Source organism: Corythoichthys intestinalis, chromosome 3, assembly GCF_030265065.1.
Source record: "Corythoichthys intestinalis isolate RoL2023-P3 chromosome 3, ASM3026506v1, whole genome shotgun sequence".
Lineage (NCBI taxonomy): Eukaryota > Metazoa > Chordata > Actinopteri > Syngnathiformes > Syngnathidae > Corythoichthys > Corythoichthys intestinalis.
The window spans coordinates 50,789,988-50,806,230 of record NC_080397.1 but is presented as its reverse complement, the minus strand read 5'-3'; the positions used below and the strand labels follow the sequence as shown (position 1 = coordinate 50,806,230).

At 38.2% G+C, this 16,243-nt stretch overlaps 1 protein-coding gene across 2 annotated transcripts in view; it reads right to left on the bottom strand.

The window, feature by feature from the left end:
- Positions 1–302: 302 nt before the first annotated feature.
- The window catches only part of LOC130913081 (excitatory amino acid transporter 1-like), a 76,351-nt gene continuing 60,410 nt past the window's right edge, over positions 303–16,243 (bottom strand). The window contains exons 7-10 of one of the 2 annotated variants that reach the window (XM_057831388.1): positions 14,104–14,337; positions 13,843–14,037; positions 9,388–9,522; positions 303–1,315 (exon numbers count right to left, since the gene is read on the bottom strand). In XM_057831388.1, the coding sequence (XP_057687371.1) occupies positions 1,105–1,315; positions 9,388–9,522; positions 13,843–14,037; positions 14,104–14,337 (775 nt within the window). In that variant the 3' untranslated portion in view covers positions 303–1,104. Of the gene's footprint in view, positions 1,316–9,387; positions 9,523–13,842; positions 14,038–14,103; positions 14,338–16,243 lie in introns of those variants that run through there. The other variant, XM_057831389.1, reaches the window with a different exon arrangement.

Here is a 16,243-nt window from a genome sequence, read left to right as displayed (position 1 = left end):
CCCCGTACCGGTGCCCTATATTCGGCTTGGACTCCAGGAGACTCCGATGGCTGGATGGAGGCCTGGTGGCCATTATTCTTGCTTCATACTTTTATGCCATTGGCGTAGCCACCTGCCACTCAAACACACCAGAACTAGCGTTGAAGTTGAATCTTTGTGTCAAAATGATTCAATCGGAAAAAAGTGCCTTCAAAACTTTTTCCACTTCAAAAAAAAAAAGTGTGTTCAAAACTTTTTCCACTTTGGAAAAAAAAAAAAAAAAAGTTTAAAACTTTTTGCTTTTCAAAAAAGTGACACTTCAATAAAAAATATATTTCAAAAATATATATTTTAAAAATATATATATTTTTGCAAATGATTTTTTTCTTTGATTAAAAAGTTTTTTGATTAAAGCAACTTTTATTGCGATTGAATGATTTAGACACAAATGTCCTACCCCTAATATGGCACAAACAAAAAGGATTGCTTCAATCAAAGAAAACAGTTTGAATGAAAAATAAAGTGTTCAAATGCGAATTTCTGAGTCTCAATTTTTTTTTTCCACATTCAAACCTTTTTTTCTACGATTGATTTTTTTAAAAAAATTTTGAAGTGATTTTTCTTTTGAAAATATATATTTTTTTGTTTGAAGCAACTTATTTTTTGATTGAATAAAGACACAAATGTCCTGGCTAAAATGTGGTCCAAACGCAAAATTACATGACTTCAATCAAAAATGGTGTTTCACTCAAAAAAAAAAAAAAGACTTTAATCAAAAAAAAAAAAATTCAATCAAAGAAAAATAGTTTTCAAATATATTTTTTTGAGTTTCAAATTTTTGCATTCAAACACATTTTTTTTTGATTGAAGTGACGTTTTCTTCGATTGAAAATATATATTTTGATTGAAGCAACTTATTTGACTGAAGCAACTTTTTTTTTGATTAAATAATAAAAACACAAATCTACCTGCATACAGGCGCACCTTATAGTGTGAAAATTACTGTATATATGTTTTTTGATTCGCAGCTATTTTGTCTTTCCCAAGTTTGCATTGTTCAATTTTCAATGAAGCGGCAATGTGGATTGTTCACTAGAAAATATCAGTGTAAACATCAAAACTGTACTACATTTTGGTTTCGCTGTCGACAGTGGGCCTCTCATTCTCGTACTCGTTCTCATGGGAGATTAGCCGGTAAGGCTTCCTATCCGCTTCCTCCGCTGCTGCTGAATGGTTGTCCTCTGGGTCTGCGGTTAATTCATGGCGAGATAGATGCTCCACGATCCCAGCCCCGATGGAGTCTCCGAGTACATTGGTAATGGTACGCAGCCGGTCCCTGTGGTTGAGTGCAAATAAAACACAGGCAAAGAAACCATTTATGTATCAAAACATGAAAAAGAGGCATTGTTTTCATCAACAATTGTTCTTGTTTTGTCCTGAAAGAGCTCTGTTGCAACTCCAAACTGCTAATGGTTGTAGCAATGTAATAGAGGTAATACACATTCCTCTCATTTTCCCTGCATCTCTGTTCATCATAAGCGTCACCTGACACGGACTGAGGGGCTGAATCCACCTTGCAATATCCTGCCTTAAGAGGTAGTATCAGAATTCCCTTTTTGACTGCCAATAAAAACATTCACATCACACTTTTTTCTGTTATGTTCAGCAATTGACACAAAATGCGAGCACTTAGTCAACCCTGCAGTTTTCAGATCCCAGACTTTCGCAAGTATCAGAAGCTGATACAGTGGGGAGTACAAGTATTTGATACACTGTCGATTTTGCTGGTTTTCCCACTTGCAAAGCATGTAGAGGTCTGTAATTTGTATCATAAGTTCTCTTCAACTGTGAGGGACGGGACGGAATGTAATACAAAAAAACAAAGTCACGTTGTATTTTTAAATAATAAATTTGCATTTAATTGCATGAAATAAGTATTTGATACATCACAAAAATCGAACTTAATATTTGGTAATGAAACCTTTGTTTGCTATTACAGATACCAAATGTTACCTGTAGTCCTTGACAAGGTTTGCACACACTGCAGCAGGGATTTTGGCCCACTCCTCCATGCAGATCTTCTCAAGAGCCTTCAGGTTTCGGGGCTGCTGCCGGGCAACACGGACTTTCAGCTCGCTCCATAGATTTTCTATCGGGTTCAGATCTGGTGACTGGCTAGGCCACTCCAGGACCTTATGATGCTTCTTACGAAGCCACTCTTTAGTTGCCTTGGCTGTGTGCTTTGGGCCATTGTCATGCTGGCCACGACCCATCTTCAGGGCTCTTACTGAAGGAAGGAGGTTGTCAGCCAAGATCTGGCGATACATAGCCCCATCCATCCTCCCCTCAATACAGTGCAGTCGTCCTGTACCCTTGGCAAAGAAGCAGCCCCAAAAAATGATGTTTCCTCCTACATGTTTCACAGTTGGGATGGTGTTTTTGGGGTTGTACTCATCCTTCTTTTTCCTCCAAACACGACGAGCCAAGTTTAGACCAAAAAGTTCAATGTTGGTCTCATCCGACCACATGACCTTCTCCCATTGCTCCTCTGGATCATCAAGATGGTCAGTGGCAAACTTCAGACGTGTCTGGACATGCACTGGCTTCAGCAGCGGGACCTTGCGTGCGCTGTAGGATTTTAATCCATGACGGCGTAGTGTGTTTCCGATGGTTTTCTTCGAGACTGTGGTTTCAGCTCTCTTCAGGTCATTGACCAGGTCCTGCCGTGTAGTTCTGGGCTGATCCCTCACCTTCCTCATGATCAGTGATGCCCCACGAGGTGAGATCTTGCATGGAGCCCCAGAACGAGGCAGATTGACCGTCAACTTGAACTTCTTCCATTTTCTAATAATCGCTCCAACAGTTGTTACCTTCTCACCAAGCTGCTTGCTTATTTTCCTGTAGCCCATCACAGCCTTGTGCAGGTCTATTATTTTATCCCTGATGTCCTTACACAGCTCTTTGGTCTTGGCCATAGTGGAGAGGTTGGAGTTTGTATGTTTGAGCATGTGAACAGGTGTCTTTTATACAGGTAACAAGTTACTTCCGGTAATGAGTGGAGAACAGGAGGGGTTCTTGAAAAAGAACTAAGAGCCCAAATATTTACTAGTTGGTAATGTATCAAATACTTATTTCATGCAGTTAAATACAAATTTAAAAATTATACAACGTGATTTTCTGTTTTTTTGCATTAGATTCCGTCCCTCACAGTTGAAGAGAACTTATGATACAAATTACAGACCTCTATATGGCTTGCAAGTGGAAAAACCAACAAAATCGGCAGTGTATCAAATACTTGTTCTCCCCACTGTACACTGCTTTAAAAAGACTAAATTATTGCGCATATAATTTGTGCCCAAATGTGTGGGTTCAAATTCTCCTGAACATTCAGTCTTCAGAAAAACCTTTACACTTCCTGGACTACTGGACATTTTTCAACTTTTTTGTGTATTCATTATCTGTGCTTAAAGCGGAAGGTCAGAATTTTTAACAAGAGGCTCAATTTTTGAGTTACCGGGGGTTAAATTAGTCAGAGTTGATTTCAACAAATTCCGTGCCGTTTGTTAGTTATTAATTTCAGAGATCCGGAGTGGCTAAGTTAGCGGCAGTCAATTGTCCTTGCATGCCAATAAAAAAACAATACTAACAGATCTAACAGCAGGGGTGAAAGTGGGCGGGAACGGTCAGGAACGCAGTTCCGGTATAAGATTCAGGGCCGGAACGCAGTTCCGGTATAAGATTCAGTGCCGGAACAGCTACGGTGCTTTGATTCCGAAAATATGACAGCAACTGTCAAAACGCTATGTAAAAACAAAAAAATACAAAGCTGCCACACATGCATTTCATCTCCAAGAAGTAAACAACCTACCAACATCAGATTTACATACACAAGTGTTAACAACAAGCATAATTAAGTGCTTGTGTAGGGTAATCCGCTTCCACAGATACTTATTATTTATTTTATTCCACGGACGGCATGGAGGTTTCCCCAGCTGCTGCAGCAAAGCAAAACGCCTGGACTCATTTATCCGTTCAATTGGCTGACATACTGACATGTGATCAACAGAGATAGTTAGCTCTGATTGGTTCAAATGTGCATGTTTTCTGAAACAGAAAAAAAAAATAAAAAATAGGGCAATGCAACAGAAAATGGATCAAATCTTTAAGAGCAAGGAAAGCGTTAAGGTGGCCTTTTTATCGTATTTAGTTTTATTTGCTCTGATGGGGAGGTTCAGAACATTTTTAGCTGTCAATGTGAACTTTGGACTTGTTCATTTATGTTAGGCTACTTATTCATTTCCTTATGATTAAAAAAGTCAATGTTTGCGCAATCTTCAAAATATATTCCATTTCACGCTGCATAATATAAATCATTTGTACATATTTTTTTGAATGATACTTATATTTTTTATTAAAAAACACAACAAAAAGTAAATTTTTACATTATCTTCAATTTTAATATTCATCCTATGTTCTTAAGTAGTTAAAATTGAGATTCGGCATTTAGTATGTGAGGAAATGAGGGAAAATAAAAATTAGGGGATCGAGGTTGGGTTTTGTTAATTTTTATTTTGCTAATCATTGAAAAAAATACAATTTTGATGGAAATCAGTTTTTGTATGTGTTATAGAAATAACTGACCAAATCAGTTTTCTTTGCATTTCAGTAGTTTTGACCGCCCCCGACACTCAAAAAAATAAAAAATAAATAAATAAAAAAGATGAATAAATAAAATTTCTGGCTCCGTGGCAACCTTCACGTCGGAGAGTTCCGGCAAGAAATTCTAACCACTTTCACCCCTGTCTAACAGTGAAATAAATTCAAAATGCAGATCCTTGCGGCCAAAACAATGTCACACCAAACTGCCGTAATCCATTTATTTCTGCGGGACTTTTTTTTTTTTTAGATACGTAATGCGACCAAAATAGAGAGGAGTGCTTCGGCCACTTGCTCATGCTGCATTCGTGGAAAGGTGGGAAGTCGGACTTATCCCAGTCGGATGGTACCAGTTGCGACTTCAAAGCGTTCCAAGTGTTTTTTATTTTGGATATCAAAAGACATGTTGACTTCCAGCAAATACGGCTTCTCGTTAGCGATCAAATAGTGGAGGAAAAACGACAGCTATAGTAAATAGACCCATAGACTTCATAACCTATTGACATGACACGGGAAACAGGGCCGATTCATAGGAGGGCTATTTTCAAAAACTTCAAATTCAAATACACTCACCAGCCACTTTATTAGGTACATCATGCTAGTAACGGGTTGGACCCCCTTTTGCCTTCAGAACTGCCTCAATTCTTCGTGGCATAGATTCAACAAGGTGCTGGAAGCATTCCTCAGAGAGTTTGGTCCATATTGGCATGATGGCATCACACGGTTGGTGCAGATTTGTCGGCTGCACATCCATGATGCGAATCTCCCGTTCCACCACATCCCAAAGATGCTCTGTTGGATTGAGATCTGGTGACTGTGGAGGCCATTTGAGTACAGTGAACTCATTGTCATGTTCAAGAAACCAGTCTGAGATGATTCCAGCTTTACGACATGGCGCATTATCCTGCTGAAAGTAGCCATCAGAAGTTGGGTCATAAAGGGATGGACATGGTCAGCAACAATAGTCAGGTAGGCTGTGGCATTCCAACGATGCTCAATTGGTACCAAGAGCCCAAAGAGTGCCAAGAAAATAATCCCCACACCATTACACAACCACCACCAGCCTGAACCGTTGATACAATGCAGGATGGAACCATGCTTTCATGTTGTTGACGCCAAATTCTGACCCTTCCATCAGAATGTCGCAGCAGAAATTGAGACTCATCAGACCAGGCAACGTTTTTCCAATCTTCTATTGTCCAATTTCGATGAGCTTGTGCAAACTGTAGCCTCAGTTTCCTGTTCTTAGCTGAAAGGAGTGGCACCCGGTGTGGTCTTTTGCTGCTGTAGCCCATCCGCCTCAAAGTTCGACGTACTGTGCGTTCAGAGAGGCTCTTCTGCCTACCTTGGTTGTAACAGGTGGTTATTTGAGTCACTGTTGCCTTTCTATCAGCTCGAACCAGTCTGGCCATTCTCCTCTGACCTCTGGCATCAACAAGGCATTTCCCCCCACAGAACTGCCGCTCACTGGATATTTTTTTCTTTTTCGGACCATTCTCTGTAAACCTTAGAGATGGTTGTTCGTGAAAATCCCAGTAGATCAGCAGTTTCTAAAATATTCAGACCAGCCCTTCTGGCACCAACAACCATGCCACGTTCAAAGTCATTCAAATCACCTTTCTTCCCCATACTGATGCTCGGTTTGAACTGCAGGAGATTGTCTTAAACCATGTCTACATGCCTAAATGCACTGAGTTGCCGCCATGTGATTGGCTGATTAGAAATTAAGTGTTAACAAGCAGTTGGACAGGTGTACCTAATAAAGTGGCCGGTGAGTGTATTTACAAAACCAAAGCTGCTACCGACCTAAAACCAAAACAGGCACCTTCCTTAGCCATATACGAGTCTCCATGAGCAGTGGCATCAAAAAAGTCAAAGTCTTGATCCTGATTAATTATTCTCTATATAAATTATAACAACTTAAAATGGCTAAAAAAAGTCTCAGATTTTACACTAGATGCACAAAAATCACCAAATGCAGACATAATCACCTATATTTTCAGGATCAATAGCAATATTTAACATATCATACAAGTTTTTGACCAAAATAGCAACTTAGTTTTATTTACTGCAAGTTTTCAACAGCTAATAAATCACTCGATTTAATATCAGAAACTTAATACTTGAGTAAAACATGCAAAATCAATCATAAATAATATGTAAATAGATAAATTCTATATACAATCACAACTTATTATAGAATAGAATATTCCTTTATTATCATTATACACTATGTACTGTTTGCGAATGAGGCTAGCGGCCTCCTGGCAGCTTTTCTGGCAAAAATTCTTGTGAATAAATGCTTAAATCCCCGAATTCTTCATAGATATGGACATAAAACAGTCTCGATTCTTGGTTAAAAGCAAACCGTACAGTTAGCGTTTATTTTACGTATATTGACGAAGTACCATGCTACTATGTTAGTGAACGAGGGTAGCGGCCGCCTGGCGTAAAAGGAGCTTGTGAAAATTCTTGTGAATAAATGCTTAAGTCCCTGAATTCTTTATATACAGTCTCGATTCTTGGTTAAAAGTAAACTTTGTGGCTAGTCAGTTACGAAAATTAGCCACTTTCATGTGTAAACAAAGAATTAAATTGCTGCGAATAAAAGCTTCAATCACCCATGCATGGTACGAAAAATATAACATTTACCATGAATCCTCGAACGAATCACTCCTGAGACTCCTTCCTGTTTGTATGCGGAACAACTTTCGTAGTTAAATCCAATCGTAAGTAAATCCACGCTTAAACCCGACATGAGCGTGTGCCGTCTTCGGCTATTACTAAATGAAGTTCGGCCCCCTCTGATAAGGCGTCGCGCCAAGAATAACTAAGTGACACGTCAACAGTGATGATGTCTGAATAGATCACACCGTAAACTGCTTGCTTTAGTTTTACGATTGACGGTCTTCTTTTTGACAGGCACCGCATTTTGTGGAGTGACGTCTGATTGAAGCAATTCGTTAAGTCAAAGTACTTTTTTTTCCTGACCATGCGACTAGTGCCCCCCAGTTCGAGTGGCGTTCCTATGATATTTTTCCTGGTCGGAGGTTGGAAAACTCTGATTTCCCACCTTCCTCGAATGCAGCATTATTCTACAGAGTCTTGACTGAAGAACGGCAACATAGTGAAACATGCATTTAAAGGCTGTGGAAACCGAGGAAATGGGCAAATGAGAGTTTCTACTAATTCCCTAAGAAGAACAAGGAACAATACAAATTGTGGATACTTACTGCTGGCTATGACATAAATACAAGGTGGAAAAAATATCACTCCGCTCTGCAGCCTGTTACCTACAGAGCTACTGGATTACAAATGTTGTTGTTCATACTGTAGTTATTGACATGCAATGGTAAGTTTTAATAACTTCATCCTGAAAACATAGCCAACACTATTGATTGCATGGGTCATCGGTGATTTTTATGCGCGCATATGTTGTTTTTTATTGGCATGCTAGGTAGGGCTCACTGACTTGCGCTAGCTTAGCCACTCCGGAGCCCTGAAACTAATAAATTACTAACTGCCTGCACGGAATTTGTTGAAATCAACTCCACCAACTGATTAAACCCCCGCTAAATTGAAGAACAGACCTGTTTTAAAAAAAAAAAAAAAAAAAAATGAAATGTGCAGACAAAGAGGGTTACAGTATGCAGTGAAACGGTATGTCCATGGTATTAAACTTTACAGCAAGGAGACCATTATTAGAATCAAGGCAAACTCGCAACTTAAAAACGAGACATCCCACAGGCAGAATATCAATCTACATATAACGTTAGCTAACATATATTGTTAGCTAATTAGTAACGTTATGTCATGTGTTCGCCCAGATTTTTCTCCTGAAGCTTAGCAGAGGTGCTAATAAACAACTTACATCATAAACATAAATGTGCAACATGAATACGACATTAATAAATGCTCAACGTTGAGAAAATGGCGTGCATTCGAGTCTACCGCAGCCAAATGCTAGGTGTGCGTGTGAAGAGAAGTTTCCTTCGTGTGCGTCCGTGACCCAACGTAAGTACATCTTCCTTTTTTTTTTTTTTTTTTTTTTTTTTTAATAGAAAGTTAGTGGTGTTTACTTTGGACTTTCAGTGCTGGGGTTTTGACAGCTTAGTTATATTTTATTTGTGTAGCGACAGGCTAGTAAACAAGTAAGCGGTCAAATTTTGAAAGTTTTAACTACATGCTATCAATTTTTTTTTTTTTTTTTTTTTTTTTTTACAAATTGATCATTAACTTAGCTTTGAGCAAGCGTAAGTGTTCTTGGATGTTCTGTCTTAATATTCAGTTGTTTATGTGGTTGACGACAGAGCCTTATCCATTACAAGCATTTGGCTAGCCTTCGTTAGGCTTTGAAAAAGGCACAAAAAAATTCCTCCCCCCAATCTTTCAGGGTACCTGTTGTTGGAATTACAGGTATCCCACGCACAGCATTAAACCAATGGGTTTTTGCGATTTTAAAGTTAGAAAAAAGATGTTTTAAGTCACGACCACACAGTATTCCTATGCAACTCTACGCCTATGTGTCCGAATTTTTGCGAAAGGTCCATTAGGTTTACAGAGCCATTTTCCACCTTCGGCGGTCGTATCACGAGTCTCTCTCAAGCTTCCTGAAAAAAAATGTTTCAACCTGTTTGTATGAAATGCGCCTGAAATCGAATGGATCGAAGAAGCTGACCTGGAAATTTTTCATTTTTATAGGTCGTCTCATAAGGCCCTTTCTTATTGCTGGATAAGGCAGACAGAACTTACAGGAACCAATCAACAGCGATGATTAGCGAGATATCATCAGTGGGCAGGCCCACTGATGTGAGCACTATCACCATGGTAACCAGCCCTGCCTGGGGGATTCCAGCGGCTCCGATGCTGGCTGCTGTGGCGGTGATGCTGTATAAGGGAAAAAAATGGAGACATGTGAATTATCACCTTTTTTTACATTTAACAACATTCATCAAATTGCCCACCCAGCATGCATTGGTGGCAGAGTCATATTTCCAATCTTTTCCTAAGTTAACAAACCTTTTTAATAATAATAAACTTGTCATAATTTATTTCAAAAGTATTTCAAACAATAACTTGTTGCATGGATATAGAAAAATAACACAAATGAAGAGAACTCATCTAGACCATTAAAAATTTGTATTTAAACTAACACTTGGCAACTCTTCAGTTTTGGTCGATTTAAGCGATGCCGGTGGACAAAATCGGTGGTGTTTTGCCGTGAGAAAGACTGCGTTTCACATGAGGACCAGCGCACACCCGCACAGCGTCGTAAAATCCTCAATCAATCAAAAATCAATCTCACAGTTGCTTCCAGATGGATTAAACCAGGAGTCCCCAACCGCCAGGCCGGGGACCGGTACGTGGCGCATTTGCTACGAGACCGCACAAAAACAATTTATTAACGACTGAATTCTGGCCGAATTAACTTTGGCCTGTGCCCCTTAACACACCAATATCTGTCTACTCTAGATATAATACTACAACTGGATAGAATGTCATCATAGAAATCCATTGGATTGCTTGCAGTACATCTTGTTTTTTATATCTATGTGCGCTTGTCCTCGATAATAACGTATGACGTAGGGCGGGCGCATCACATTTGTTCCCGTAAATAATTAGCCCCCACACTAGCGGAGAGATGACTGAAAAACAGACATCTTTGAACAGATTTTTTTATGCGGAAAGGGGCACCTGACGAGCCTGAAGATGAGCCCAGAATCTCCAAGAAAACAATCTTCTTTTAACAGACAATACCAAGAGTCCTACCTAAAATATGAGTTTTTCACAACAGGCGCCAAATCCGCTCTGCATAATATGTGGCCAAAAGCTAGCAAAAGAGGCAATAAAGTAGAGCTGAAACGAATACTCGAGTAACTCGAGTTTAAAAACTGATCCAAGAAATTTTATTCCCCTCCAGTATTCGTTTCATTTTGACAGCTCTAAGCATCACGTTTTGCCCAGACGACTTTTAAAGTGGGACAACGCACTGATGTCACGTGCGTAGAGGAAGAAGCAACAAAAAACAAAAATAAAACAAAAAAAAACTTTCTGCAGCCGACAGCCGCTACAAACGACACCCACCCACGTTGCCAAAAACTAACCCGCATGATGCTACGGTGGTCTGATGCGTCTCATAGAGATCACATGTATGTTGAACTAGATGCGAAATGACAGTCAGCGGCGTTAGTAAACAGCCGCCATCTTAAAGCAGTAGACTTCTAAGCGCTAATAAATAAGTTTAACGTTACTGCCACTCTCTCACGTAACGTTAGCCCTGCAGAGGGCGAGATTTCTACTAATTATGACCACTGTCGATGCGTGGCTAACGTGTCTTACATACAGGCTTTATTTCATCTGTGAAAACATAGCGCTATAGAGTGATGAGGGTGTAAAATAAAAACTTAATAATGCTAATTGTCAACTTTAGCTCAGTAGTCATTGCTGGATAAAACACCAAGTAGCACTGGTCCCTAATGTGTTCCAATACAGCAGGTATCATACATTTATTTTGAACACTGCAAAAACTCAAAATCCTATAAGGACTTACAGTTTAGACTAACTTAAAACTTAACTAGAACTTAAAAATAGCTTGACACAAATAGAAATTCAATTGAAACGCGTGGGAAAAACACCTAACTTTTAAGTGACGTGTGTTATCAAGCGTAATGGCATTTTTAGGTAAGAAATATATATATATAAGTTTTTTTTTTTTTTTAAATAAGATCTTAAAGATTTTTTAGCGAAAGCAGTGAATTAGTCTTTTTTTATTCTAGTTACCTCTGAGATGCAATTGTTGGCTGTTTTCAACAATGTACACTGAAAATAAAGACACTGATTGACTGAAAATGGTTAAAAATTAGATGAAATGTCTTGTTTTCTCATGTATATTTATAATTCACCCAAAAATATATATGTTTTATCCGATTACTCGATTAATCGATAGAATTTTCAGTCGATTACTCGATTACTGAAATATTCGATAGCTGCTTCCCTACAATGAAGCCTTCAAAGCTGCTCCGGCGCATAGAGACTAAGCACCCAGGAATAAAAGGTATATACTTTTGGAATTTTTTGAAGAAAAAAAAGAGCGAGCACGAAGGACAGAAACAATTACTGAGGGCAACCACATCAACAAATGCGAATGCACTGAGAGCATCATACCTCGCGGCGAACTGCATAGCTAAAGCCAAGCAACCCACATTTGAGACAACAACTCTACCGAGGTTCTGGATTAAATTCATTCCGGAATATCCTGACATCACTGCGAGAGCACCGAAAACCTTGCTACAATTTCCAACTTTCCATCTTTGTGAAGCGATTTTCTCTGCAATGACAGCAACCAAGACAAAGTTACGGAGCAGACTGGACATAAGGAACACACTACGTGTCTCACTGTCTCCCATCACACCTAGATGGGACCATCTCGTCTCAACGAAACAAGCTTAGGCCTCCCAATGATTCAGCGGGTAAGTTATATTTTAGAGCGTCTATGTGTGGCTAACCTATGCCCAAAAAGCAGTCAACACATTTGTAGTTTTTTTTGTGTGGTATGGTTCCTGCCACCCTCCTCAAAGTTAAATTAGTGCTGGTGAAAGCGATACAGACCCCCTCAAATTATAAAATAGGTGTCATTCAACTAGTTGTCAGCCGACATATTGCCACAAATGTTGTGAAGATATTTAATGAAGTTTGAAAAGTTACCTAGTGTTGCTTTAATGTCTTGCAAATGTACTCATTATTGGAGCCAGGATTGAACCACTAAACCTTCTCTTATTTGATAACTTGCGGTACCAACTGCGCCACATGGTTGAATGCCAAAATTTATTAAACAAAATATAGGTAGTAAAAATAAAAGAAAAATTAGGCAAAAAAAATAATAATAATGTCAATGTCTAATTTATACACAAAAACGAAATGTTTTTCAAACAAAATATTTAGAACATTTTTTTAAATTGAAGTCAGACATTTCTTTGTGAAACTGAAAATATTGTCATGAATGATATATTTTAGAATAAAAGGTAAATATTTGTACTAGAGATGTTCCCATCGATCGGGATGCCAATCGATCGGCTCCGATCACGTCATTTTCAAAGTATCGGAATCGGCAAAAAAATATCGGACATGCCTTTTTTTAATATATATATATATATATATATATATATATATATATATATATATTTTTTTTTGTAATTAAAATCATTTTCTAATTGTATTTAACGTTACAGACATAATGTGTTACACTCTTCCAGAATCTTTAGTTTAAGCTTAAGGTAGGGGCGGGAATTAATATTTTTTACATTCATCACGTTACAATATTTAACGCAATTAACGCATGCGCTGCACGACCCTCTCACGCATTGCCGCGTTCAATCTAATCTGGCGCCGTTTTACCCATACAGTATATAGAGCTAAAAAAGCAGCGTAAAATGAGTAGAGTGAATTTTGGCAGACTTTGGAGCCTTTTTTTTTTTAATGGCTAAAGACTTACAATCCCTCTCCCAACGATTAGAATAATCGTGGGAAGCAATGTGAGGAAGAAAGGAAGTACTTGATCTTTTTCATAACACCCTATGTTATTTCCCAACGCAGAGAATATATATCAATTGGTACCACGACGCACGGTCATGGTTGCACTTCCCATCATGCATTTGGGCAGAAGTTTAATGGCTACAGTATCATTTACTGAAAGCTCAACAAATACACTAGATGGCAATATTTAGTCACAATATACAAAGTCACATTTATCCTTTAAGAACTACAAGTCTTTCTATCCGTGGACCCCTCTCACAGAAAGAATGTTAATAATGTAAATGCCATCTTGAGGATTTATTGTCATAATAAACAAATACAGTACTTTTATGTACTGTATGTTGAATGTATATATTCGACCGAGTTTTATTCATTTTTTTCTTAATGCATTGCCAAAATGTACATGATCGGGAAAAATTATCAGGAATGATTGGAATTGAATCGGGAGCAAAAAAAAAAAAAAAAGCAATCGGATCGGGAAATATCGAGATCGGCAGATACTCAAACTAAAACGATCGGGATCGGATCGGGAGCAAAAAAAAAACATGATCGGAACAACCCTAATTTGTACCAAATAGTTCTCTTGGTGGTATTTTGTGTAAAGGTTAGAGAGGTACTTCTCGAATATGTTAGACACTCTATACTAGAGATAATAGAGCATGCGCGACTGCTTACCTGATGGTGAGAATCTGCCCGAAATTGAGGTCAAAGTTGTTCACTTGAGCGATAAAGATGGCCGCCAGCGCTTCATACAAGGCGGTGCCATCCATGTTGATTGTGGCTCCCACCGGGAGTACAAAACGGGTTACCCGCTTGTCCACTTTGTTGTTTTCCTCAAGGCACTTGAACGAGATGGGCAGCGTGGCCGAGCTAAAGTAAATTGGACAAATGAGCGCATTCAGCTAGTTTGTCGCAGTAAAAAGACTGCTCACAAACCTGGAGGAGGTTCCTAACGCCGTGATAAGGGCCTGCAGCAGCCCTCCAATGAAGACAAAGGGGTTCTTCCGAGTGACCACGAAGTAGAGGGTGGGTAGGACCACTATGGCATGGATGAGAAGGCCAGAGATGACGGTGACCGTGTACATTCCCAGCTGGCCACCCATTGCTGTTATGTCGTCCATCTCCACGATTTTACCCGCAATCAGGAACAGGATACCAATAGGGGCATACCTGACCCAAAAATGGCTCGGATTGATTATCCATCTTCCCTTAGCTTTAGAATATATAAAAACACCTCTTCATTGTTATAACTGTTCACCGCAAAAACCACAGCTCCTTAAAACTAGTTAAATTGTGTTGCTCACAGTGTAAATCTACTAGAAATAAGTAAAATTATCTACCATTGCTTCAAGTAAATTTGACCCATTTAGATTTCTTGAAATAAGAAAAATAGCTAGCTGAAAATATGCTTAACAGACTTATTAAATCTTTAAAAAAAAAAAAGCTTGTTTGTCAGAAATGTTCTTAACACAAGAATAGGTATAGTTCAAAACATTTTTTCAAGCAATTTATTTTTATCTATGTGAAAAATGACTAAATTTTAGATGTAGAGATGCCGATCGATCGGGTCAGATCACGTCATTTTCAAAGTATCGGAATCGGCAAAAAAATTATCGGCCATGCCTTTTTTTAATTTTAATTTAATCGTTTTCTAATTGTATTTAACGTTACAAACATAATATGTTACACCAGAGGTTGCGCTAGACTTTTTCGTTGTCTGTCATTTTGACTGACAGTGTCATAAAAATCCGGTCATAATCTATTTTTACCTGTCACTTACATTTTTAAAATGATAATAAGGACATATTCAATAGTATTTAGTTTTCATTCATTTTTAATTAATATTCTGTCCGAACAAGCTTAACAAGAGACAAACAGACAGCGGAGTGCACCAATCAGTGATGGGCAGACGTGCCGTTAGCAAAGCGACGAGGGCCGGTGTTCTGTCATAATTTTCTCCCTTATAAAATTTTGCTCCCAAAGCTTTTGTGGCGCTGAAAATGCCCTCTTTTACATTCAGTTGGACTCTCAATGTTATCCAAAGGTGCTAACTAAACTAGATACATCATAAACATACATGTGCAACACGAAAATGGCGTAAATTAATTAGGGCTGTCAAATGATTAAAATTTTTAATCGAGTTAATTACAGCTTAAAAATTAATTAATCGTAATTAATCGCAATTCAAACCATCTCTAAAATATGCCATATTTTTATGTAAATTATTGTTGGAATGGAAAGATAAGACACATGACGGATATATACATACAACATACTGTACATCAGTACTGTATTTGTTTATTGTAACAATAAATCCACAAATGGCATTATTAACATTCTTTCTGTTAAAGTGATCCACGGATAGAAAGACTTGTAGTTCTTAAACGATAAATGTTATAGTTACAAGTTATAGTAATTTTATATTAAAACCCCTCTTCATGTTTTCGTTTTAATAAAATTTGTAAAACTTTCAATCAAAAGTAGAGTTAATATAATAATAATAAGAATAAAAATAATAAAAATAGAGTGAAAAGTTTTACGTGTATTTTGCATAGCTAAATTGATATGGAATGCCAGTTTATTTAGCATTGTTGTTTAACTGTGTGTCAGAATAGGGCCTCATTACTATAGACTGAAGTGCTTTTCTTTTTGAGAACATTTTTTTTTTTTTTGAGAGATAGGAATATTATTTTTGTTGTGCTTTCACTAAAGGATACTTATGTTTGTTGTGAAGGAGAAGCTTATGCCAATAAACGGCGCGCCTCTGTCCACTCGCCTTTACTGTATAACATATACAGTGGGGAGAACAAGTATTTGATACACTGCCAAAACCCATTGGCAGTGTATCAAATACTTGTTCTCCCCACTGTATCTGTACATATCTTACCCAAAATAAAACAAGAGACACATAATTGCCAGTAAAAGAAAGAAAACTTACCGAAATATGTGTGGAGCACAAATAGCAATTTGCATTGCATTGTGAATACAGCATAAACGTCTCACAACTACTAATTCTCCCACGTTTAGAAGACATGAGTATGGAACGGCGCTGCTCCCAAGCGGCTGGTGGCATTCT